The sequence below is a fragment of the Gallinula chloropus genome (genome assembly GCF_964237585.1).
Source record: "Gallinula chloropus genome assembly, chromosome: 20".
Taxonomy (NCBI): domain Eukaryota; kingdom Metazoa; phylum Chordata; class Aves; order Gruiformes; family Rallidae; genus Gallinula; species Gallinula chloropus.
This window is the reverse complement of record NC_140105.1, coordinates 981,065-1,007,954: the sequence shown is the minus strand read 5'-3', so window position 1 is coordinate 1,007,954 and position 26,890 is coordinate 981,065. Positions and strand designations below refer to the sequence as shown.

The 26,890-nt window shown below is 48.4% G+C and overlaps 1 protein-coding gene across 1 annotated transcript in view; it reads left to right on the top strand.

The window, feature by feature from the left end:
* Positions 1-26,890, top strand: part of DNAH9 (dynein axonemal heavy chain 9) — a gene marked incomplete at its 5' end in the record, with an annotated part of 131,683 nt that overhangs the window by 89,577 nt on the left and 15,216 nt on the right. The window contains 4 exons of the mRNA XM_084273706.1: positions 10,051-10,244; positions 13,274-13,422; positions 16,714-16,841; positions 25,388-25,615. Of these exons, the coding sequence (XP_084129832.1) occupies positions 10,051-10,244; positions 13,274-13,422; positions 16,714-16,841; positions 25,388-25,615 (699 nt within the window). The remainder of the gene's footprint in view (positions 1-10,050; positions 10,245-13,273; positions 13,423-16,713; positions 16,842-25,387; positions 25,616-26,890) is intronic.

The following is a 26,890-nucleotide window of genomic DNA, read 5'->3' as shown; positions in this document are numbered from 1 at the left end:
TAACTGCTTCTCTTTGAGATGAGCCCTTCCCACTCAGCTCCTCGCTCCCCCTGAGTCTCCAGGGGTTTGTGGTTGAGATGGACGCTGTGTGAAGCTGCAAACTGCTGCTCTGCAGCTGTGCTTTTGCTGAGCTGTGAGCTGGTCGGGTGTCCGTGTGTCCAGGTGTGCTGCACACACCAGGTGTCTCCAGCCTCAGCCTGCACCCGCTGCCCTGATAAACTCCCAAGTCCCAGAGTTGCAGTCCCTGCTCAGTACCCACACTACCTGAGGTATTCCAGGATTTTCAGGTAGCCAATTCAGTATTATCAGGTATGGAACACTCCTCAGATTGTCCATGGTGGTGTTTGCAGCAGTGGCTTTGCTATGAATAACATGCTGGTGTCAACGCTATTAGTGTTTATGTTCTATTAATGTCTGTTGGTTTATCACCCTTGGAGTTTTTGGCAACTCCAGTTACTTGAGGCATGGGTTTAGTACAATCACATTTTGTCACAGACTGCTATAATTAGGTTAATTAGTCATGGCTTCTATACAGCTTATTAACAGGCTAAAATCTCCTTTTCTTTCATCAGGAAGATTAAGTGCTGTAATAAATTGTTTCTTCAGCAAAGCTTGAGCAAAGGACGTTTCAGATTCATGTTTCAAATTGGAAGTGGAATTTAGCATTCTGCTAATTTTTCACCCAAACACTGAAAATGCTCCTGCACAAAGTGCTCCTCTTTGCCAGGGCTTTCAGGCCAAGACAGTAGTGCCAAAAGAAATCAATGTTGATATTTGTGGCCCAGTCTGTGCCTCCCATTTTGGGCACATTAACTTCAAAGGAAACCTCATTAACTGTTGAGGACTCTGGGCATGCACATAGCCTTGGCTTGTTATTTATTGTTGTTTGATTAATAACATATATTGGCTCATAGTCCTCTGTGTGGTGTGCAGAAATTCTCAGCTCTGACACAGGTTTATGATTTAGTCTTCCAGCTTCTTTTAAGCTCAGGAAGAAGTTTCACTGAGCTTTTCACTGCCACACGTGTGCCAGGAAGCTCAGGATTTCCCTCTGAACGAAGAAACCCACGTACCTGTGCAGGGCATGGTTTGTGGGGAAGGAATCTGTTGTTAGGTCTGCTGGTAGACATGGAAAGAACAGTTGTTTTGGGCTTTTTACTGCTTCCTCAAGCCTGAAACAGAAATTGAATTCAAACTAAGTATAGGTTGAGAAGAACTGCTCTGAGCTTAAGTTCATGATTAGGATGCTGAGGGGACTAGAACACCTCTCACAAAAAGAGGCTGAGGGACTTGGGACTTTTTAGCCCAGAGAAGACTGAGGGGGATCTTGTCAGTGCTGATAGATACTTGAGGGGTGGGCTCAGGAGGATGGGTCAGCCTTTGTTCAGCAGTGCCCAGGGACAGGACAAGAGGCAAAGGGCACAAACTTGACCAGAGGAAGTTTCACCTAACCCTGAGAAGGACCTTTACTGAGGGGGTGGCAGAGCCCTGGGACAGGCTGCCCAGAGAGGCTGGGGAGTCGTTCAAAGCCTGGCTGGATGCTGCCCTGTGCAGCCTGCTCGAGGGGACCCTGCTCTGGCAGGGGGATGGACTGGATGGTTTCCAACCTTCTGTGGTTCATGTTAGTGCACCTTCTGGAGAAGGGGAGATGTTAGCACAGGACAGTCATTAGCCCCTGTGCAAATGCTGCCTCTGGGTCTCTGAGAGGATAGTTAAGAACAGGGAAGGGACAAAATTGAATCCTTTAATGAAATCAGTGCCTTTGCTAAGTCCCTGGCTCTGGAGCTCACTGGAGTTGGTCATTTTGGTTCTCAGGCCTGTCTGTTGCAGGTCCTTAGCAGTGATATCTGGAGGAGTCAGAAGCGTTCTTTCCCTCTTAACGAGGTTTTCTGCCTCTCTGCCTTCTCCTCCCCAGTCAGCCTTGCAGCCTTCACACTCTCTGGTCCCAGTACTGTGCTTAAAATTTGTTATTGCTGGTTCTGTGTGCATGCAGGGCTGTCCCTTCCTCCTTCCCAATGTGTGGACATACCTTAGACAGCAAAGGAACAACGCTGCTGTTGCTTGAACTGCACAGGACATTAGGCCACAGCCATGTGCAAATGATGATTTTTGATGTTCTTGTGTGGTTGAACTTAACATAGATTCAGATTGTCCTTTGTAAGGTTTTTCACCCATTTTTTTTTCCTCTTTTCCTCACTGGAAGGCTGCAATGAGGTCCCCCTTGGAACCTTCCCTTCTCCAGGCTGAAGCAGCCCAGCTCTGTCTGTCTTCACAGGAGAGGTGCTCCAGCCCCTTGAGCCAATACATCAGTAGGGCTTATTAGCTGATGCAGAGCCTCACACAAGGTGCAGTTATGCATCTTCTGTTCAGTTCCCAGTGCCAAAAGACTGTGCTTGTGTTTCTTAGGGGTTCACAGGGCAGTTTGTGTTTCCCCACATAGACATACTGAGTCAAGCTGCCTCTTCTTGGTTTTCTAATACTTTTAATAAAGGCAGTGGTCATGCTCTTGTTGTCTTCATTTTCTGGCTCCCTTGGCCAGAACCATCCCTGTTTAGAAGATGAGGGTGGTTCTCAGGCCGCTGAGACCAGCTGAAGGTGGGCTGAATGGATTTCCTATGACCCCAGTGATCTCTGCTGTGAATTTCTCCCATGCTCCAGCTCCCTCCACGCTGGGTCCTTCCTGGGGTCCGTGTCCATGTCATCTCATGGCTTTGGACCCCTGCAGAACTGCAGTCCCTGATTAACCATGCATGGAGGCAGCCTGTTCCCAGGGGCTGGGTGCAGCCAGCTCTGGATCTCCTCAGCACAGAGAGGCACTTCCCCAGGCTGATTTCCTTTGTGATATTTTCTGCAGCGCCTCTTCAGTGCTGAATGCAGATGTGTCCCACAGGATAGGGGAAGCTAGTTAATATACAGCAAGAATACACCTGGCCAACTTGGATTACTTCTTCATCCCAATCATTTCTCTCATCTTTTTCTGAAGAGGAAGAATTTTCATTATGTAGATATGAAAACGCTCCTGAAAGGGCATTGTTTAATAAATGTGATGTTGAATAATGAGCTCTAAATACTGAATTCAGCCTTCGAGGAGGAGAACAGCAGCAGACAAAGTCGTATATTAACTCCATATTTATCATCTTGCAGAATGCAGATGATAAGATTGCGGCTCATGAGATAAAGTACCAAATCATACACTTTACATCTAAGAAAACTGGCTCTTTTTTTTAACAAAAGAACCGAAATCTCTCCTTCAACTTTCACTTTTTGTACTTTTTTAGCCACTGAAATTTTTCATCCTTGTTAAAGAGTCACTGTGACACAATCTGCTGCCTATACTGTGCTCTTGGCACATAAGCAAGGTCCTTTGATCATGGTCAGATAGGAAGAGCTTCAGCTCACAGTTCTCCACCAACATTCTCATTTATTATTACACCAGAAAATCATGCTCTTAATTAAATACCTTCCTTTAACCCAGTTCTTCAGTGTTTTAACACATCTTTGATAGAAAACATTGATTATGACACTTCAGTGTGCATTTATCTGCTCTTATCTGGAAGTTTCCTGAGGACACTCATCTGTCCTCAGCAGCAATCGAATCCCAGAGAAACGTTCTCAGTGTCTCACAGAGACACAACTTGAGAACATTTTGCCTTCTTTTCTCTCTGCCCCTTTTCCTTTCCAACCTGCTGGCTAACGATCTGATGTTGAGCTGAAATACAGCAGAGGTTTTGATCACATCAAATATTTAAAGCTGTACTTTGTTGGTTTGGTTGCAGGGTGGCAATGGAGTTTTTCTGATGCCTTCAGGGCCGTGTCAGCCTCTGTCCTTCCCTCTCAGGGCACCACAAAGCCCGCTGCCACCCGGGCGTTCTGAATGCACAGGTTCTTTCACCCTCTAAGGGAAGGAAAGGGAAGTAATTGCTTCATCAGGGACATCTTTTAGATATCAAATGGAGCTTTTTTTAGGCATTGGGTATCTTTTGATGTCCTATTTCTTTCTTAGAAGAAAAAAATCAGTTGTGGTGCACTCCTGAAAAGCCCTGAGTGGCCTGTGGACTCAGGAGTGACCACAGAGGGTCACTTTCTGAAATGGCTTGGACTTGGTTCCCCTTTATTAGTTCTTTCTCTTAAGCCCAGATCTGCCTGAAGGACCTTCTGGAGCTCCTTATTTCAGTAACATGGTGGAGATCATGAGTGTTTTTCTCCCTTGGCAGTGTTGGTTCACACAAAGACTGCACACTAAGTGCCCAGCTAAGTGCTGACTGGGAATGGTCTCTGGAACACTGATGGTAACTCCAAAGCTTTACCTGTGTTGAGGCACATGAGATGGCCTTTTGTGGAGGATACATGGACTGTGTGTCATCCCTGCTGCACCACCTGTATCAGCACTACCTGATGAGGAGCATCCTAACTGAGGTCTCATGAACCCCTACAATTCTGTGCTTCTGTGATCTTTGTGCAGTGAACAGAACCTGGCAGAGGGACCAACTTCTCCCTTCACTCAGCCAGGCCCCTGCTGGGGTCTGGTTTATCTTTATCGCACTGTAAGAAAGAAGTGGGCTTTCTGGAGACAGGGTAGAGGGAGGCAGTGAGAATATCAGATACTTGCAAACATGACTGTGAGAGGGGATTGTGGAGAGGGAGAAGGGGAAGGTTTAAATCTGAGGGCCTCATGACTGAGGGGACAGGAGGGTGTGCTCCTCAAGGGTGTCCTCCCCAGGGAAGGAACCATCATTTTCTCTGTCAGTAACAGGGAAACCCAGGTGCATCTCAACGTGCTGTGAAAGGTCCCTCACCAGGCACACAGCAGGCAAAGCTCGGGCTCTGTGACAGAAGATGGGGCAGGAGTGGTGCAGGTTGCTTGCAGATTCTGTTATGGAGGTTGTATGAGTGGATGATGTGACAGATGTGTGAGGATTAATGACTATGTCAGGGTCCTGAGGGGCCCAGGGACTCTGCAGCTTCTGTACTCTGGTTATCTGCTCTCAAGGCCAGCTCTGCTCTGGTGCCACCATGAAACCTTGGGTCAGACCATGGCTGTGAAAAGCCTCATCAAGGGATGGATCTGCACGTCTGTCCATGTATCAGGACACAGGAACTTGGACCTTGAGAACCTTCCAGCAAGTGACATCCTGGAACATGCTTCAGCCAGCCCATGAGACATGTTTTCTCTTGAAGTTCTGCTGTGCCTGGTGATGACCCATCTGGGATTTGTAACAGCTGAATCCAGGGAACTTTTCAGAAATACACAAGTACCACCTGTCAGCTGTGATCCAGGACCTGTGGCCAGCTTCTGGTTCTGGCTCTGTGTGCCTGATTTGCTGGAGAGCATCAAAGAGAGAAGAGGAAAGATGGAGAGTGTGGCTTGGCAGAACAGCCTGACTTCACCAAGCCTGTTCTCAAAACAGCCTGGACAACCTCTGCAGCAGATCCAGGGAGAATGCCAATGTGAACCTGGCTGTGAAACATCTCAGGCAGAATTTGGAGAACTTGGAGGGTGGTTGTAAGCAAGAAGAACACAAAGACTGTGACTGAATCTCACTTGTGTGGCTGACCTTCCCTATCCAGAGGAGCTGTCTGCAAGAAGTACTAGTAGGAAGGACTGGAGTGCTGAAGCCATTGCTTTCTGGTTCAAGATACTGGCTCCACTGGGAGTTCTCAAAAAAAAAAAGAGGTAGCAAGATCCAACCCATCATCTCCTGTTGTCTAACCACAGGCACTGCAGTTTGTGATGCTCCAGGAAGGATGGTGCAGGTAAACAGAGGGATGTTTCTCTAGGGTGTCATGTCCCAGCACTAGGTACCTTTTAACCCTGGGATTATTTACAGGTGGGGAAAACACAAGGAAGGGTTTGAATGCAGACAGGGGCATAGAGTGTGGTGAACTTGTCAGTCAGCTGTTTGGCAGTAAATAAGGAGGATTAAAATAACATTTTTGCGTTGAGAGGTGATTGAAGTTTGGCAAATCCATCACATCTCTATTTTTACCTTCAGTAGAGATTTTTCTTACGAGCTGAATAATTCAGGTGGTGCAACTAAACAGAACAGAACACCTCCAGTGAATGAATAATACACACCAAAGCCTGCTGGGGGAAAGATGGCAAATAATCCATCATCTTCTACATTAATCCTTCTAGTTAACAGTAGTATTCAAATGGGGTAATTCATCTGCTTATACGTCTGCTTCCTGAATGATCCCATCTATCAGTGTGGCCAGTTGCAGGCTTGACTTTGCTGTTCTTCCAGGAGCTGTCTTTCTCCACCTTTGGGGGTGCTGTTTTTTCCTGATGAGATTTGGGCCACCTGCAGAAAGTGGAGGAAAGAAATGAGGAGTATTGGCAGGAACCCCAGTGAGCAGAACTCGCAGGGCTCCTGGACAGGGTAAAAGACCTTTAGAAGGTTTTTGGAAAACACAGACTGCCTGGTTCTGGTATTGAAAACATTCCATTCCAGCTGGGTACCTTTCCTGCACCTCACACCTGACATCCAAAAAGGATTCCTCACCAGCTACCATCAGCCCACAGGCTTGGCTTGCCATAAACCCAGCCTACGTGTGTGCACATCTCTGCTGGGGACCACCTGACCCCTGGGGCTTCTGCAGGTAATCATTAGAATTGAATCTCTCCTCACAGGCTGGTAGGACTGTGAGAACAGCAAACGTCATTTCTCTCCAGTGTTGCCAAGTTGTGTGATTTTTTATAGAGAGACGTTGGCTGTTCAGTGTGTTTCTTCCAGAATCACTGAATGCTTTGGGGTGGGAGGGACCTCGAAGATCATCTAATTCCTCCCTCAGTGCAGGACCCTACACTTGCCCTTGTTTAATTTCATAAGGTTGCTCCCTGCCCAATTCTCCAGCCTGTCCAGCTCGCTCTGGATGGCTGCACAGCCTTGTCAGCCACTCCTCCCAGTTTGGTATCATCAGCAAACTTGCTGAGGGTTCATTCCATCCCTTCATCCAAGCTGCTGCTGAATATATTGAACAGGGCTGGACCCAGGACTGACCCCTGAGGAACACTACTTGTTGCTCTTCTGGCCTCTCCTGGACTCTCTGAAGGGATGTGTGTTTAGGGAACCCTTGTGAGCACACCAGCAGCTGCTCTGCAGTGGCATTGAGGATTTCTCTCTCGCAGCCCATGGCTGATACACCTTGTGTTTCCTACAGCTGGGCAGGGAGGGGGGGAGAGAGAACTTTGCATTTGTGAATATGTGAATTTCACAGAGCTGCTGACACACCAGCTCCAGTTTGAAGCTGGTTCTGACTTCCACAAGAAACTGTCAAAGAAACCCAAAGTGAGAAGGAAAGTTTTCTGTGATTCAGTGAATGAAAAATCATTCCCTATGAGCAAACAAGGGCACCTGCCTTGAGGTGTGACGAGTCCTGCTCTGCTGGCACAGTCTCGTTTGGAGATCTAAACTCAGGACCCCCCTGTTCCCAGGCATCAGAGATGATTATAGTGTGGGCTGTGAAGACACAGACTGGAGACCTCGGGCCCTTCTGATGGTATTTTATTTTGATCAGTGTTTTTTTGTCTCAATTTCCATGACAACTCTAATTGACAAAAGAATGCGTCATTCCGGGATGAAAATAGCCCCGCTGCACAGGTTGATGTGTGGCACCCATCTGCTCGCCCAGTCTACCAGCCCTGCTTTACTCCTGCTGCTTGGGAACAGTGATTTATTATTGTTGGTCTAAGTTTCTTGGAAAATTTCACAGCAGAGGTATTGAAAAGCAATTAATATTCACAGAGAGATTACTGACTGAGATAGCTTTCACTGCGCCGGCTTTTAAATAGCAGCATGTCTTATTAATACCATCACTCCTAATAAATGCAATTAAAATTGTTGACTAATGAAAATTTTAGTGTTAATTTATATAATACAGACTTTATCCTTGCAATTAGAGCTTTCTTGATTCCGCAACATGTTGTTCAGGGAGAGGGAGACTATCATCTCTGATTACATGTCTGTCATTTCGTAAGAAGAAAGCAATCTTTCAGGCTCTCTTGTTAACATCAACCAAGAGACTTCTCAGAGCTGCCAATTCAGTCTATTAGAAGGACCAAAGTTTTGCACTGATCTTGTCTTCTCACTGGGAAGCCTTTCCAGAGGGAAACCATGGCTTTCCTGCAGAGCTTAGAGCAGTCTTCTGCCTCATGCAGCAGCGTGGTGTCCAAGGCAGTCATAGAATCCCAGACTGGTCTGGGTTAGGAGGGACCCCAAGGGTCCCAGAGCTCCAACCCCCTGACACAGACAGGGACACCAACCTCCAGGCCTGGAGCTACACAAGGTTGCCCAGGGCCCCATCCAACCTGGCCTTGGACACCCCCAGGGATGGGGCACCCACCCCCTCTCTGGGCAGCCCCTTCCAGCCCCTCACCACTCTCTCTGCAAAGAACTTCCCCCCAATCTCTCCTCTCCCCCTTCCCTCTTCCAGCTTCCCTCCAGCCCCCTTGTCCTGCCAGTCTCTCTGCTTCTCTCAGTGCATTTGCATGACTTTCAAAGCCCTTTGGCAAGTGCCTGTTTTTCCAGTGGATCTGAGCAAGGTGTGACACCAGCACTTTGCAAGGAGCTTTCTCAGCTGCTTTTCACAGTGGAGCTGTATGGGACGTGAGCTGGAGCACTGCTGGTGCAGAACACCTCTGCCCATCAAGCAGCTCTGCTTCACTCTGAGCGTGTCCTTCTGTCTCTACAGAAAATAGCTCATTCACTGTCTTTTATACTTCACTTGTCTTTTCCACTTCATGTTCAACTGCTTACAGCCTCAGAATATGCAAAACACTCTGAAGATGTTTGTTTCAGCGAGAATTTTGCTTGAAACCCAGCAGAACCTCACAAGCTGTGCAGTACGTTTTGCCTCCACTTGTATGAGAGATAATTTGAAGTCTTCACTTCTCTGCATAACATTTACACTTGCTGCTTCCTAGCTGCAGAATGTAGCTACATTTTCATTGTAATTACCATTTATTTACTGCCTCACTCAGCTGTTCTTTGGGGCATTCTTCATGTACCTGCTTCTGCTCCAGACTCGGAGCACCGTGAAGTTAATCCTCCTGAGTGTTTGGCAAGTGTAATCTGGGTGGTTTGATTTTTACAGGGGCACAGGGTGGTGTGCACACCCTTCCAAAGCACCCACCCACCCACTGGCAGTTTGCACTGTGTTTGCTGAGGTTTGTGGCTCTGTGGTCACCACAGCTGGAGGGTGAAGTCTCAGTGGTGTGTGCACCAGGCTTTGCACAGGGGTGAGACAGGGATGAAGATGAAGACAGCTGACATTCGAACTGTGAAATGCAATCAAATCCCATTTTGGTGAGTATGGCACACCTGAATCTCTGTTTAGCTTGGGTACAAAAGCCTATTTGTCCATCAGTTGTGATTCTTGCTGCACAGTTCTCTCTGTCTGCTGGAGCAGTGAGGAGATGTTTTGCAGACTTGCAGCTCGTGGGAGGTCCAGCAGTGTGCTCTCCAGTCACACAGGGGCTCCAACTTTCCAGCTCCAAATCAGGCATTTCTGGGATATCTGACAGTAGCAAGTGCTGGTCACCTGGGATTTTCCAGTGCTGGTTTCAGACACTGTGGGTGATGGAGAACCCGTGCATGGTGTATGATGCCCAATTCCAGCGTCCCAGCAGCTGTGCTGCAGGGCCTGGGTACCGTGTGTGGCTTCACTGGCTGGGTGAGGGTGGGGCAGTGATGTGGATGAGAGGGTCAGGAAAGGCTGTGTTGGGTGAGGTGTGATTTTGGAGCTGACATTCTGTGTGCAACCTGGAGATGTGTCACAGCTCAGAAGACCTTCCACAAGTATGAAACTGTCAGTCATTTCCCTGTGGCCTTGCAGATGTGCTGTGTGTTCCCCCTCTTGTGACAATGTCCTGACACTGGGGGTTCAGAAACAGAGAATGGACAAAGTCTGATGCTGGTGGGCTTCTGGCCGTGGTTTGCAGGCTCTAGCTATGACCCTTCTGATGGAGCAAAACACGAGCAGTGAGCAATGCCAGGAGAGTGGTTTGGAGGCACATAGGATTGCTCTGAGGCTGCCTTTGAATTTTTCTAGGCTCTCTCATCCATGGAGGAATTCAGAAACCTGGATCGGGATATTGAGGGGTCTGCAAAGCGGTGGAAGAAATTTGTTGAATCTGAGTGTCCTGAAAAGGAGAAGTTCCCTCAGGAGTGGAAGAACAAGTCAGCCCTGCAGCGCCTGTGCATCATGAGAGCCATCCGCCCCGACCGCATGACCTACGCTGTCAGGTGGGGACCCCTCCTGCCCACCTCCCTGATGCTCTTGCTTAGCAGGCTGCTTTAGTCCTGTGTGTTCTGGGGAGCAGGAGGAATTCAGGAGTGTGGCTGGGTTCATTTATGCAGTGTGAGGTCTGTGAGGTGGCTCCCTATAAATGAGTCTGCTGAGCGTCTCGTCTCTGAACTCTGCAAGACAATCAACATGTTTCACTTCACTGGCATGTCTTGCTTAGGGTGATCTAACCCCAGTATCACCAGGAGTGGTGGGGCAGCATCACTAGCACTGGCTGAGGAACAGGCATGCCAAGTCACACAGGGACATCACCATACAGGTGTCATACACCTGCTGGAGTCTTTCAACGATCAATACAACGTCTAGAGTTGAATAAGGGAGATTTTACTTACTAGAGCCTTTAGTGCAAGGATCCTACTAGTTCCTTCAGCACAAGAACAAAGTGTAGAAGCAAAGAAAGTCTTACAGAGGTTTTATCTTTTTTTTTTCCCCTGTAAAATGCAAAATTCATGTGCTGCTGGCTCTGCAAGCTGTAAATTATGTACTGGAGGTAACTGGGCGAGTCTAAACTTTATGAAGGTTTGCACCAGCAACGTGCTTGTTCCAGGAGAAACTAAAGGTCTTTCACTCCATTAGGACTTGTTTGTTCCTTCCTTGTCCTGGTGGTCTGTGGTTTGACATTTCTGCAATGTCTCTCACACTGCTGCCTCTCAGAGAGTTTATGTTGCTCCACCATCTGGCGTGTGCGTGTGCACGGGTGCCTGTAGCAGATTGGATTACTCAGTGGATGAACTACATTCCTGCTTGTGCTTTGAAACCCACAGAAAAACTCAGACAGGACTGAGTGAAGCGTCCCCATGGTCAATGTTATTCTGTTTTATTAAATGAAATACTATCATTTATCATAATCACACCATTCCCAACCATCTTCTTTTTCATTTCTTAGTGGTTCAGGGCTGGATTCTCCATATGTTCTCTCAGTTGAAAAGACTGTTTTCCCTGTTGTATAGTTTGAGTAAAATAAGCTCTTGTCTTTCTAAACTTTTAAGTTCATATTTCCTTTAAGGAAGTTTAATTTCTTTCTTGCAGTCAAAGGGGTGGTGCTCACATAGCTCCAAAATAACTAGAACATAAAGTTTCAACACCTTTCATATTTCCAGTCTGTGAGGAGGTAAGGGAAGCCAAGTTCAAAAGCTTGGCTGGATATTTTTAGGGTCTGGGCATGTCAAGCTTTCTGTTTGCACAAGAGTATTTAAATCTGGGGGTTTTATTTTGTTGTTGTTTCTTATCTAGAAGTAGGTTAGAACATAAACATGTGCAAACAGTAACAGTTCACAGCACCTCCCTGAGACTTACTCTGCAGATGTCTGTGACAGAAGTCTTCTTATAATACAGGATAGTCAGACACTGGGGCCAAAGGCTTAAGAAGAGCTTCTGTTCAGGGAAATCTCATACCCCAAAACCAAATGTGAAATAATTAGTGGTAACAGCGACAGTCAGAATGTGTTTGACTCCCTGGTTCCTCCTTGACAGTATCATCCTCCTCCAGCCTCAGCTGGTGAATCACAGAACCTTAGAATGGTTTTGGTTGGAAAAGACCTTCAAAATCATTGAGTCCAACCATCTCTCCAGCCCTACGAGGTCCATAGACCATGTCACCAAGTACAGCATCTGCTCCTCTTTAAATCTGCTAACATTAAATGCTTACTGATGACCAGTGAGCATCACTACTAGTCCTAACTGTCCCATCTCTCTGAGAGTCTTGACAAGTACTTGAGTACATTTTAGGGGTCAAGAATCATAGAATGTATTGGTTTGGAAGGGACCTTTACAGGGCATCTAGTCCCACCCCTGCAGTGAGTAGGGACATCTTCACTAGAGCAGGATGCTCAGAGCCCCCTCGAGCCTGACCTGGAATGTCTCCATCGCTTCAGAGCGCTGAGGCTTGATGTTGTGACCTTGTGTCTGATGGACTTTTCTAAATCTTGTGTACTCAGGCTTTACAGCAGCTCAAGCAAATCTTGACCCAGACCAAGAAATCCACTTGAAGGAGATACCAAACAAAGTGAAGGCTTGTTCTTTGCCAGTCCCTTGGGCCTTTCTATTCCAACTGCCTTTGACTGGTCCTTGAAGAAGGCTTTCAGCTCCTTTAGAAAGAATTTAGCCCATATTCTGGTATCATCTACCAGGTGAAAGCTGGCCAGTATTTATCTTCTCTGTGGTGCTGAGGCTTTCAAAAGGCCTGAGTCATGTATCTGTGCTAGAGGAGCAGCTTATTGCTGGGGTTGGAGTAGAACACTCCTACCTTTGAATTAACGCTCACTGTGTATCGCCTGTGTCTAAAGCTGTGATTCTGCAAAGCTCATCCTGGGGACACTCAGCCTGGATGTTCTCCAGGAGCTGTGTTCTCCTCAGGCAGATACTGTGGAGCTGCATTTTTTTGTGCTCAGTTGTGTTTTTCCCTGTGCCTCTCAGGCAGGGGCTGAGCTCCACGTGCTCGCTACTCTCAGAGCTCTTCTCCTTCATCTCCCCAGAACAAAGCCATTCTGTACATCAGCTGAACTTTTAGTGACTTCTGGAGCTATAGCCAAAGGAATGCTGTTCCCTCTCAAAGCTGTGTGGATTACAAAGTACACAGCAGTTTTCTCTACATTAATTTAACTATTTACTCTCTCCTGAGATCCCCCTGCCAGAATCAAGCCCCTGCTTGTGCTGAATTTCTGAACATGATGTTGGGCTGTGAAGTCCCACGTGTTTCCCCTTCTCACTTCCTTTCATTCATCAGGTATTAGTGTGCCATGTGTCACTTTACACCTCTAAAAAGACCCCAGCATTGCTGCTGAATGATAGCTGCTGAAGCCCAGCCTGCAGATCCCCTCTAAAATTATTTCACACCCATTTTTTCCTCCTTTAGTTTCTAATGTCTTTGAATCAGCAAAACGACAGCTGATGAATTGATTATTTGCAGGGAAATCTGTCTTTTCTGAACAGCAGTACACTGGGAAAACGTTTTTTCTGTCTTTTGTAGAGATTTTATAGAAGAAAAGCTTGGCAGTAAATACGTGGGAGGGAGATCCCTGGATTTTGCAACAACCTTTGAGGAATCAGGACCTGCAACCCCCGTGTTCTTTATCCTGTCCCCAGGAGTCGACCCACTGAAGGATGTGGAGAAACAAGGTAAATAAATCATGCCTCCAGGCACACCACAGCATTGCTTTTTATCTTCTGCATAATTATCTTGGCATGACGTTCTTTTCTGGGTTTTTTTCCCTTTTTCTCATCTCTTTGTAGATAATGGGGTAATCTGTTAAAAATAGATAATTGTGAGAGAATGCCATTGTGTCTTTTTTTTTTCCCTTTTCCTTAAAGGTTTTTTGGATTTTAATCTAAAGTTTAAATTAAACTTGTCTCCTTCCTGCCTTGCCTGGATTCCCAGTGTGGTTCACACTGCAACGAGTTCTGAGCTGGTCTTGTGCACAACCTATAATTTACATCAGAGATATCTAATATGCTGTCAGATAGCTAAAAATAAGCAACAGCTCCCTACAACAGTCTGCTGGCTAGTGGCAGGGTTTGCAGGTTTTAATCCCATCCTTCCTGGGTTGGTTTTGGTGTGGATGGTCAGCTGTGCTGTCAGCCAGCTTCAGAGCCAGGGGGGTTTCTCTGGGGTGCTCACTGGGGAAGGCAGTGGATTCTGACTGCTGTGGTCAGTGCCTGTGCTCTGAAGCTGCCAATGCACTGGATTTGCTCTGTGTCTCAGCTCCTCATTTTCAGCCTGAACAGGACAGTTACAGTAGGTCTGGAAATGGGGTCACTTCTGACTGTTGATCAGAGGTCACTGAAGTCACTTGAGGCTGTTTCAGCAGAGGGGCTCCATCCCCCTGCATCGTGTGTGTCAGGCACCCTTGGGTTCTGCTTTAGGGCTGCTCCAGATTCTGGTTCATCTGGTGTCTCTTCTCCTCCTCTGGCAATGAGCTACACGTGTCTCCAAGACCAGGACTTGTGGAGTAGAGTATATTTAAACTGTTTGAAGTAGGATAAGGTAGAGCAGAGCAGGATAGGCCAGACCAGACTAAACTAGACTGGAATGGAGCAGAACTATTTCTCTTGGAAGGGACCAGCAATGGTCATCCAGTCCAACTGCCTGAACACTTCAGGGTTGACCAAGAGTTACAGCATGTTATTTTGGGCATTGTCCAGATGCTCCTTGCACACTGACAGGTTTGTAATTCATAAACCCATTGTACAGTACCAGCTTTCAGAGATGGTAAAGCCCAGTGCAGGCTGAGCCTCAGGCTGGCAGTGCTCAGCCAGGGGGAGTTCCTGGATTGGGGTTGTTTCATGCTCCTTCTGCCCTGACATCAGGCCTCATTATTGTGGGTTGAAGGGGACCCCCCTGAGGAAGGTCCTATCATGTTTCTGGCTTCTCTTTGGAGCCACATCATTGATCCTGTCTCTCACTGTGTTATTTTCTTGTATGGGAAATGAAGCACTAAAATCCAACCATGAGCAGTTTAATTGGGGTTGTAAAGATGTGTGTGGCTGAGCACCTGGGGTCAGTCAGCCAGAAAAGTTACAGCAAGTGAAAGTGACAAAAATCTAATGAAACAAACCCCTTGTTTCAGTGCAGCTGCACCAGGCTTAAAGGCTGCCCTGCTGGGGCTGGGGCTGGCACTGGGGCAGTACTGGTGTCTTCTCTGCCCCTGGGGTAGTTTCATTAAAGTGCAGGTCTGGCTAGATAATCCTTGTGAGTGGAAGATACCTTATTTCAGATGCTGCCCACTCAAGGGACGTGGGGAGAACCCTTCAGCTAACACTGTTGGGCTTGGAAGGCTTCTCCACACCCCTCCTAAGGGCATCCTGCCTGCACCATCCCCTCTCTGAGCCATGGGGGAGTAAGGCTGGTGTCATCTTTGGTGAAGCAGACAGGGCAGACTCAGTGTATCCCTCTGTGGTCCTGTTCCTAGCTCTGAAGTGGAAATAACAACCCACTAATCACAGGGTTTGGGGTAGCACCATTCCTTCTGAAAACTGCCCCATCCCTTCTTGAGAGGGTGGGTCTTGAAGGCAGAGGAGGAGATGAGCAGCTCTCCAAGTTGACAGCCACCAGAGATGGGTAAGAAGGAAAACCAGAAAGCCACAAGCCTGGGGAGAGCTGTATCCCAGGGGGAGGCTGTAGTGAGGGTAAGCAGGGAACTTGAGCAACTGGAAGAGTTTGGATGTTTGTTTTACTTATGGCCATCTGTTTCCAGTCTTGTACTGAGAGCTGAATCCTGAGCCTTGCAAGACAATTTTTTCCCCCTTGTTTTACTAGAAAACTTGCCTGCTTTTAGCAGAAATCAGGAATTAAGGGTGCACCATCTGGAGGAAGGCAAATCTGTGTGCAGAGATAAGTGTAGGCAATCCCAGGGGACATGGGGACATGTGTACTGACTCCCTGGCTGAGCCAAGGGCATCCTGCTGTGGTGTGTGGAGCCAGCATGGGTGTGTGGGGCTGCTTCCCTCCTGCAGCAGCAAATTGGTGCTCATCTTCTGAGGGGCACACAGCAGTGAGAGCTTGCTCCAGGCAGCTGCTTCTGCTGTGAGATGAGGACCAGCTGCAGTCCTGCATCTTCGGATGATAGACTCAGAACCACCTGGAATCCTCCATCTCTGGGCAGTAGATTCAGAAAGCCAGACAGGAGATCTTTGGGTGTGATCAGATAGAGGATCTGAGGCACCAGGATGGGGCAGAGAAATCAGGCAAGCCCAAAGGAGTACCACAGACTAAAGGAAGAAACACAAAATAGCCTCTCTGAGTAGAGAGGGGTGTTGAAGGGACTGAAGGGGGGGGTCTGCAGTGACTCTTGGAACACCCCTTCCCATGGGCTCTGCTGCAGTCCATGACCATGGGCCTCCCCACACACGTTGTGGTGGACCCAGAGGTCATCTCCGCCCCAACCATGATGATCCATGAGAAATCTGGAGGGCTGACTGATGTGAAGCTCCAGGAAAGCTGGAGGCTTTGGTCACAGCCACAGCACCCTCAGACAGATTGCATCTCAGCTGCCTTCTCAAATCCAAACGGGTTCCTCACCTTAGTGCTGGGTCTGGCATGCACCACAGGGAGCATCTCCCCACCGACTGATGTCTTGTTCAAAGCCTCTTTAATCAGCTGGAAATGATTTTCTTTTCCTATCCCTGTAAAATATGTTTTTACACAAGGTTGCAGGGGAATAATGTTCTTTAAACAAGAGGCACTTTGTAATAATGTTCCTTTGTGTTGATGCCACTCTGTAATTAAAAGTAGCTGGGAAGAAGCTGCTGCTGTTTTCAGAGCCTTGGAAAGGAGCATGTGAGAGACAAGATAACTGTTAAGGAGTGTGATAGCTCTTCCATGAGGGTTTTTGATAAGGCTGGACTCTGTGGTGCTGCTGCCTGGGCTCAGCTGTGCAGCGTGTGCTGAACGTGGCTCTTTTGCTCTTTTAGGGAAGAAACTTGGTTATACATTTAACAACAGGAACTTCCACAATGTTTCCCTTGGACAAGGGCAAGAGGTGGTCGCTGAACAAGCTCTGGATCTGGCTGCCAAGGAGGGTCACTGGGTCATCCTTCAGGTATGGTGTCTTTGGAAGCAGTTCTGCCATCCTCCTGGGTTACCTGGGACTTACCTGGGACTGATCACCTTCACAAAGACAATCTGTCCTCCTTACCTGGTGGGACATGGGACAAGGTATCCTGTGTGTGTCCAAAACAAACACCTCCTGCTTCTTGCTGCCATCAGTTGCTTTCATTGGGCATTGTCACTTTGGTTTCCTCACTCCTGGAGCCTTCTGTGGGCTGTGTAGCTGCAGGGAGCCCTTTGAGGGAAGATTGTGCCACACTCTCCCATGATTTTATTTGCTTCATGGATCAATAAAGACCTTTGTTATAGCTCTCTCAGTACCACTCCAAGCTTGCTGTGTGTTTGGATGGGCAGTGGGAGCGTGCACACCACCGTGGGAGAGGTGAGGCTGTCTGCACTGCTGCCACTTCCTTCATGCATCCCCACAAGAGGAATATTTTTGAACCCTTACCCTATCTTGGCACCATGTTCCAGAGCCTCTCAGGGTGCAGAGGCAGTTCTGTCTTCACCAGGTGCTCCATGGGGTTGCTCACTCAGTGCTTGGGCTGGCTGCTGTGAGGAGTCAGGCTGCCAACTCTCCTTGCAGGTGCTGGGAACCCTGAGGAGTTCCTTGATGTGGATTGTATAATTGTTTGTTATCTCTGAATTGTTTGGATAAGAATTAGATTAAGACAGAGCTCAGAGTCCTGGTGGGAGCCTGAGTTTGGGTGTAAATTAAACGCTGCTGACATTTTGATCTTCATTTCTTGCTTTTTTTTCTCCAAGCTCCCCCAAGGGAGACACACTGAGCTTCTCCAGAGCTCCCAGTCCAGGTGGCTTAACACTGGCCTCTGCCTTTGAGATGGGGAAGGAAACATGCAGATTTTTGGTGTGTTCCATTCAGTAATGCAGAGTGCAGGGGCTTTTCTGCAATTAGAGTGGGTCTGTTAGCAATGTCAGGGTCTGTGTCTCTCCCTTCAGTGCTAGCAGATGAGCACTGTGGGCCTGAAGAATTCTTATTTCAGCCCTTCACATCTTTCCTGGTCATCAGAGCAATCAGTATGAGGTCACAGCAGAGGCTGAAGGTTAAATCAGAAGAGCTGCAGAGATGAGAGTTCTGTGACAGAACGGTTCTGGTGGCTGGGCTAACTGGTCTGCCAGCAACACCTGCCAAGTGTGACTATCTCTGGTGGCACAGAGCAGACAGGTTCCCCTGTGAGCTCAGAGAGGAGCTTAGTTCTGCTGGCTGCTGGCAGGTTTTGATGCATGCCTTGGTGGCACTTCACTCTGGGGACAGGCTAGGAAACACCCAGCAGATGCTGGAGGCAGGCAGGACCATTTTGTGTCTCACTTAGGAACATGCTGTGACAACAAAGAGATGAACTTAATTGTCACCCAGATGGAGCTGAGCTCCAGAACCTGCCTCTGTGTCTCACTTTGTGTTCCCACCTCTTCCCAAGGGCTGGAGCTTCATATCAAAAGAGGAAGAGGGAGAACAGCCTGAGGGGCTAAATCTGTGTCCCCTAAATCGACAGTCAGCCAACAAAGCTCTTGTGGTCAGCAGATGTTCATCTGAAATCAAATCACTCTCCAGTCAAACTGTTCTTTACAGGAGATGGCCTGAGGGTCCCTAGGGCTCAGCCCTTTGCAGCTGGCATGGGATGGCAGCTTTGCACCTTGTGTAAAACACCCCTTGTAGCTGATAATGCCTCACCTCCTGCTCTGCAGCTGGTGGGGAGATGAGTCCTGCTGCCAGCAGGCCCAGCAGACAGGGCTGTGCCTTCCCATAACAGCATCTCCAGAGCTGCTTGTTGTGATTCCCTGGGCCCTTCCTGGAGTATTTTGGCTGTGAGAGTCTGGTGCCAGCTCTCCTCCAAGGCTGAAGGACATGCTGTCCTTGAGGGCTGTGGCTGTTTGAAACACCCACACAAACGAACTTTTCTTGAAAACAAGATTTATTAAAAATAGGAGGAGAATCAGATCAAAGAGCATGATGTGCCCAGCTCAGAGGGCCAGATAATCTGCACCCACGAATATTAAAACACTGGCAGAAGAGACTGCAAGTCCATTGCAAGGCTTTGTAATGAATCTGTCAAATCAGAGGATGCCATCTGACTAGCAATTAACAGATTCTTTAGCATCTGGATTTAAAACAGTGGGAAATCACTGGAGCAAATGAATTAGTCTAAACTTGACAAAGTTTCCTAACAAACTTTGAAGGGCAGGATGAGGATTGTGGGTAGATGTATCAGATGTGCTGGATTTGCTGAAGAGGGATCAGGTCTCTTTGATGCTTTGTACTGTGAAGGTAGCTGAAGTTTCAGAGGAGACAGAGCAGCTCTAATTGATGTGGACTGTAGAAGAGCTGCAGAGATGGTGCCACCTGGGAATGTATTAGGGAAGCTGCTGAAGTTGTCTGGTGGTAGCAGGACCCTGAAGGAACTGCCATGGGGCCAGGCTGGCTTAAGCCATGACCTTGGCTTCACAAAATTAATATTTGTTAATGTCTTTGCACTGAGACATTATTAAGAGGGGTGGAGGGTGAGATTTAATTGAGCAGTGCAAAGTCCTGTGCTCAGGACTAACAGCAAGGAGAAGAAAAGCTTCTGCAGGTAGAGACATCCCTGCACTGAGAACAGCAGGTATGAACTCAAGTGGGACGTTCTCAGGCTGGCTGAGCAGTGACTGTCCTGCACAGCCTCCCCACAGGGGGGGTGGCAAAGCCATAAAACATCCTGAGCTGGAAGGGACCCATGAGGATCATGGAGTCCAACCCCTGGCTCCACACAGGCCCAGCCAAGTCAGAGCCTGGGACTGAGGGCATCAGCCAGATGCTTCTCGCCCTCAGCCCAGCTTGGGCTCAAGATATGATGATTTGGGGATGCTCTGGATGCTAGGGAGTAAAGATTAGGGTCTCCCAGTAGTGCCTAGTGACAGGACAAGGGGAGATGGGGACAGCTTGAAATACAGGGAATTCCATTTAAAGGTAACTGCAGTGCTATTTACTGTACTGGAAGAAGTTTCCCAGAGAGTTTGTGAGGTCTCCCAGCTTGGAGATGTCCAAAACCCAGCTGAGCATGGGCCTGGGCAACCTTCTCTACCTGACCCTGCTTTGAGCAGAGGGTGAGGACTAGGTGACCCCCAGAGGTGTCTCACCCTCAGTGATCTGTGGTACCTGCTTTCCACTGCCAGGTTACCCATGAATACAACAGGGTGTAGCCTCCTGTGTGTGGGGAGGAAAGAGCTTTGTACATCAGGGAGCACCAAGCTGTGAGTTAACATAAACTGTGGCTCCTCAGTTTCCCTCACTTGGAAGCTTTTTGCTAAGACAGTGACCATCACAGTCACCAAATGACGTTTATCAGCAAATAGCAAACCCAGTGAGATTGTTTAGGTGTTTACAGGTGCATGTCTGAATGAACTGGGGCAGAGACAAGCCCAGGCATTAGATATTCCCAATTTCATTGTACTCTTCATCCATTAGCCAGAATGTCACTTCCTCCTCTTTGTGATCCAGTTAATTTAATTCTTGAGCATCTTTCCATAGGCTGTTGCTTCACTGAATCAGGTTCATGCACTGAATTGAATAGCAGGGAGCTCCTGGCACAAACCTGTGTGAGACTCAGACACTGACAGAGCCCTTCTCATGTTGTAAACACAATGGAGCCTTTTTCTGTGCACTTCACAGCTCGTCCTTGCTGCAAGGATATATATACAGGGGGTGCCTTGTCCTGTGTAAGATTCCATTCAAGGCACACATAAGCATTTGGCATCTTCAGTAAAGAAGAGACAAAATTTCCCCCCAGGCACAGGATCTTTTCATCCCTAGATGTATATGTAAAAGGAGAAATACCCACTCTACCTCCAGTCCTCCTCCATGGTTCTTTGGACACTCAGATGGAGAAAGGTGCTGGATTTCAGACAGCTGTTTGCCTTCTTGCCTCATGTCACAGCAATCATCCCACGGTTTTCCAATTGCACATCCACTTACAGACCAGCAAGTAATCCAAACATTGATCTGGGATGGAATCAAGTTTAAGCTGTCCTTTCAGTACCCTTGTAACTACTGCAAACCCAGTTTTGTTGTAGAGCTGCTCTGAAACCTCTGTCTCAGGACGTGTTTTGGGTTAAAACAGAAATGTAATGGAGTCCTCATGAAAATGAGCTTTATTTTCCTTTTTAAAAACAACTAATTCTCCTTGCTCCAGGAGCTGATTTGAGATAAGGAGTGAAGGAGAGAGCCACTTTCAGAGATGAGAAGGGTCTCCAGTCGCTGTCAGCAAAGGGAGCATGTTGTGGGGTGTGTGCTGGTTTATATATATATATATATATGTGGTGCTATTTCTGATGGTTACCATAGCAACACTTGCATCCTGTGATATATGTTCTGCCTTGAGAAGTACAAACACACAGAGGTGCTTGGAAGTGAATTCCCAAAGAGAAACCTCTGGTGCTCCCACGTTCCCCCTTAGCCCAGCTCTGGCTGCAGACACTCATCCTCCACAACTGCTGTCACTCACCCCTGCTCCATTATCACAGAGTGGAGGCAAGGTGCTGCCATACAAAGATGCTTAAGAACTCTTTTTTGCCTCCTTCTGAGCAGTTTGCTTTCAGCAGGCTTTGGCCCCCACCCTCCACTCATAAAGCCAGCTAAGGAGTTGAGAGCGTTGCCTGTTCCTACCTGCAGCACAGACCTGGACATGAGCTGTGGGGAAACAGGGCTGCAAGGGAGTTGTCTTTCCCTCTTGCACAGCAGCTCTGCCACAGAGCTTCAGAGTCTGGCTAAGGAGAAGTGCAGTAATGCAGTGAATTCCCTTGCTGTGTCCTGGGCACAAGTGTCTTCAGGGGGCCTGGGGAAGGAGGAGGACATACCACTGGGGCAGTGTAAGCTGTATGGTGTGGTTGAAGGACACAGCGTTGGCAGGGCATGAAGCCCTGAGCCAAAGGAAGGTGGACAGGCTGGATTATCCCATCTTTCTCCTCAGTAGGATCATGGGGTAGCCTGTGAGATGGGTGGGAGGCAGGTTTCAGAGCCAGCAGGAGGAGGTTCCTCGATCAGCGTGTAGCTCAGCTGAGGATGGTGTTAGCACAGGATTCTCTGCGTTGCATCCTGACTGATAATTGACACATCATTCAATTAATACGACTGCATCTGTTGTCATGAGTCTTGTTCTGTCAAGTTGTGTTACCTGACTGCTGAGGATTCCTCTGCAAAGTTTCCTCCAACCCCCTGAATCCCTCCACAGCTTTTCTGGCTGGTTTCTGCAGACATATTCATCTGATCAAGTAAGGAACTCTTAGTATAACCCATGTTTTGCTGTATATATTTCTCTTTTCCATCCCCTCTGTCACAAAGAAGATAGTATATAATCACACTCAATTATCATTAGATTAGAAGCGTTCCCTGAGCTGGCTGTTAGAAGGCAGCAGGACTGACAAACTGTGATCATCGGTGTCACGTTAACACGAGCCAAAGCAATTATTTTTCAGCCACCTAACACCACAAAAGCAGATGTAGGAAGAAACTACCAATTAAAGATGAAAATACTTAAGGTCAGGTATGTAGTCTATGATTAAGCCCATACTTAAAGCCTTTTGCTGCTCTGCTGAGCTCTTTGCCTGCATTACTAAGTCTCTGTGGCTGTTTGAAACACTTTGGTTGCAGGGTTTGGTCCACTCCTGCTTTGCTATTGGCCTTGTGGTTTTAGAGTGAGCTGATTGCCTGGACCCTGGGGATTACCTCATCTCCTGAAATCCTAAATGCATCCAGCCAGCACTGGTGCAGCAGTGGTCACAGATCTTTGCATGTCTAGTGCTCTCCACACAGTTGCTGTTGATGGCAAAGCAATGCTTACACACAGTCCTGTCTGGTCTAGTCTGGGTGACCCTGCAGCAGGGTTGGACTAGAGGATCTCCTGAGATCCCTTCCAGCTCCTTATGTTCTGGGATTCTGTGACTCCCCAGCATGTGATTCCTTTGCTCAGTCATCTCCTCCTTGTCTCCCCCCACACCCCAACCTCCACCTCACCCGTGTACAGGAGCAGAGCCCTAAATCCTTCCAGGGAAGGGGACTGAATTTATGCAGGTCTAAATAAGAAATACTGCTCCAAGCCTCATGAGCCCTCGATGCTCCTACCTGGAGTTGGGCAATAAACACTCCATGCTGGGGCAGGTGAAAGTGCTGCCAGCCCCGTTCCCTGCCCGTGAGGAGGCACCTCCAGTCTCTGGGGGACAGTGCCAGTGTTCAGGGCAGCTTCTCTCCGTGGATCTAAGCTCAGCTTAATTCTGGGATTCTCTCAACCTCCACAAAACCCTGAGACAATAAACTACAGGTCAGTTGTGTGTTGTAGCAAAGTGTAGTTCCACTTACTCTTTCAAAACTAGCAGCCTGCTCTGTTCATCCCTCCAGTCCTGGTTTTCACTCACCCCTCTCCACCCCGATCTCCTCTCCCTCTCCAAACCGGGTCCCTGTCAGTGGAGCATCTCCTTGTGTGGGAGGTTCATCCTTTTGGCAGTAGACAGCTGAGGACAGGGTGCTGTTTCCAAGGCACAGGTCTGCTGGGGATTTATGGAGAGCCATGGTAATGTGTGCAGTTTCATTCTCCATCCCTCGCTGACAGTCAGATGCTGTCGCATTGTTAAGCACTGAACAGTTATTTGCAGGAAATAGCTGTGAGGACTCTGGGATCTCTTCCCCGAGTGGTAATAGCTAATTCTGAGCCCATCATTGTTTATATCCACAGCAAGGGTTGTTTCTCTGGGTGCATTACTCTGCATCTATCAACACTGAATTTCTTCCGCCACACCATTGCCAGTCACTTAGAATGATGACATCCTTTTGCAGTCCTTTACCACCACATTTTATTTTCAATACTTGAAATTACTTTGTCTTATGACTGACTTGATCAGCTCAGTAATCATTTGCTCCTTCGGGTGCTTTCTGCATTCAGTGAGCAGCTCAGACTCCATCAGTACCCTCCCACACCATTCTCCATGCCTTAACCAGTTGGTAGCCTGTGAGACCTTCCCTCTCACCTGCAGTAACAGCACAGGTATTGCTAACTGAAAGGTAAATAGCTGATACTGATGGAAATCCCAGCTCTGGCCCTGGGAAGCAGCTCCTCCACCATCCAGGGGGATGGCTGGAACCCGTGCAGTGAGCTGCTGGGCTCGTTTTCTGAGCAGCTGCAGCAGGGGTTTGTGGTGAGAGGCTCAGGGTGGGATATTCCCTGTCCACAGCAGGTTGGAAATCTTCCTGTCCTGATTTTCTCTACCTTGCATTGTTTGTGTGTTAATCTGTGGCTCACTGGAGCCCCTGCCAGCTTGCCTGGGGCACACCGAGGAGGAGCGCAGCGCTCCGGTACCGCGCTGTCTTTAGGAGGCATCATCTGGTCCCAGGAATTGGTAATTATTAGTTTATCAATTTTTCACAAGAAACTCTTCATCTGCTGCTCCAGCTTAGGAGTCGTTCCAGTGATTAAGGTGTTGGAACATCTGTTGTATGAGGAGAGGCTGAGAGCTGGGATTGTTTAACCTCAAAAAGCGATGGCTCAGAGGGGTTTATCAGTGAGTTTGAACACCTCATGGCTGGGGGGAGTACAGGAGATGGAGCCAGACTCTTGGTAGTGGTGCCCAGGGAAAGAGCAAGAGGCAATGGGCAGAAATTGAAATACAGATTTCCTGTAAACATTGTATTTTGTTTTATTTTATTTTATTTTGTTTTATTTTATTTTGCTTTATTCTATTCTATTTCATTTTATTCTTTTTATTTTATTCTACTTTCTATTTTTTATTGTTTTGTTTTGTTTCATTATTTCATTTTATAAAATAATGGCAGGGGGTTGGAGCTCTGTGACCCTTGGGGTCCCTTCCAACCCAGACCAGTCTGGGATTCTATGATTACCATTGCAATGAGGGTACGTTCTGCCCGTGACCCCTCGCTGTGTGTGACCTGCCCATTCCTCATATTAAAAAAATATAAAAATAAATAAAAAGCTCTTTACTTGCCTGGAAACCACACCACTGTGCAGGACTTCAGCTGAAAAAAGTGGGTTTGTCTTAATCCATTTCACCATCTCTGCATAGTACTGATGAGTTTTCTGACAGATACACTGAATTAGTTGCATGAATGAAATATTTCAATGTTTTTATGCCAAAGGTCTCTGTAAAACCACCTGCTTGACCTTTTCCCCCCAGTAACTGGTACTGAGGGTTCTCACTGTTATTAAAACTCAACAAACATTTCTGTCTGAGCTTGGTAGATCAGGGGACATAACTCTGCCTTGTCAGGGGTCACAGTCCTGTAACAAGGAGGAGAGTCTTGTCACTGGGATCCCCAACAGCCCGACGGTGGCTGATTTGATCACTGGTGATTGATACCAATTATCTTGTGTTTTAAAAAGTAGATGATGTGACTGAATGATGCACCTTTGGGCTACTGGGGCAAGAGCCCACTGGCAGAGTGTCACCTTGGCAGGTGTGTGATGGATTTGGTGCCTGTTCAATGTGGGTGTAAACAGAGGGGGACTGACAAAACCTTGTCCCCTCTGTCCCTGCCAGAACATCCATCTGGTTGCCAAGTGGCTGAGGTCTCTGGAGAAGAAGCTGGAGCAGCACAGCCAGGGCAGCCACCAGGATTTCCGTGTCTTCCTCAGCGCGGAGCCAGCACCGTCCCCAGACAGCCACATCATCCCCCAGGGCATCCTGGAGAACTCCATCAAAGTCACCAGCGAGGCCTCGACCGGGATGCACGCCAACCTGCACAAAGCCCTCGACAACTTCACCCAGGTGGGTGCGCGGGGGGGCTCACACCAAGGGGCTGCTTGGGGCTGCCGGAGGCTGTGACGTGTGTGGGCACTGCTGCTCAGGGCAGCTGATGTCCCTTTGCATTGCGTGAGCTCTGGATCCAACAGCCCCCTCCTCTGTTCTCCAGGAGCTGGGCACAGGTCTGTCTCCGAGCACTGATTCCCCAGGAGAGGACTGAACAGCCTGTTCGGGTATCAGACCTCTGCCCAGCTCAGTTGTTTTCTCTCTGGGGTGTGCTCCTTGCAAAGGCTGTAGGGTTACAGGATGGAGCTTCAGCGTGCAGCATTTGGGAGGCTTTTGTCATGTTTCGACTTGATTTGTGTGTCTGTGTCACTCCTTTTTGGGACTGGCAGGTGCCATCACCCCAGCACCCAAGGACATGGAGAGGGGAGCAGGTTAAACCTCACTGCTCTGCTCTTCTGTGGAGCCAGGGCTGGAACTAGTGTTCTGGTCACATCCCACACCACCCTGCGGAGCCGTGCAGGGGGACACTGGACTGTGTGCCCAAAAGCTTGCTGACATCACAAGGCTGGCCAAGCAGAGCTGAAAGGTCGGGCAAGGGTAGAGTAGGTCACCCTGAGAACCCCTGGCCCGCAAGGATAGCCGATGCAGGGGGTTGTGCTGTTGTGTGGTGACCACATACATCCCCCTGGTATGGCAGCCTGTGCTCTTCACTGCAGGCACTGCAGCTGCATCCCCAGAGCAGGGGACAGAAAAGCAAAGTGCATGGGAATGACAGGAAATACTCCTTTCCTGGTGCTGCAGAGTGTGTGGGTCAGTGGGCGCAGCTCCCAGGGCGCAGCCTGCACATCCAGGCATGCTGGAGCCTGCAGTGTCTCAGTGCTGGAGCCTGCAGTGTCTCAGTGCTGGAGCCTGCAGTGTCTCAGTGCTGGAGCCTGCTGTGTCTCAGTGCTGGAGCCTGCTGTGTCTCAGTGCTGGAGCCTGCTGTGTCTCAGTGCTGGAGCCTGCTGTATCTCAGTGCTGGAGCCTGCTGTATCTCAGTGCTGGAGCCTGCAGTGTCTCAGTGCTGGAGCCTGCCTTGCCTCCGTGCTGCAGGCGGCTGCGCTTCTGCTGACCCTGTTTTCCACATGACACAGCAGGCCAAGGGCTAACTGCTGGCGTTTACCATGAGACCTTTCCCAGAAACACAGGCTGCTGCCTGGAGTGCTCATTACCTCCACTCACACAGCACTGTTACTCACACATGGCCGTTGCCTTGGCACGCTGAGCTCCCACAGCCACGTCCTGGCTGTGAAG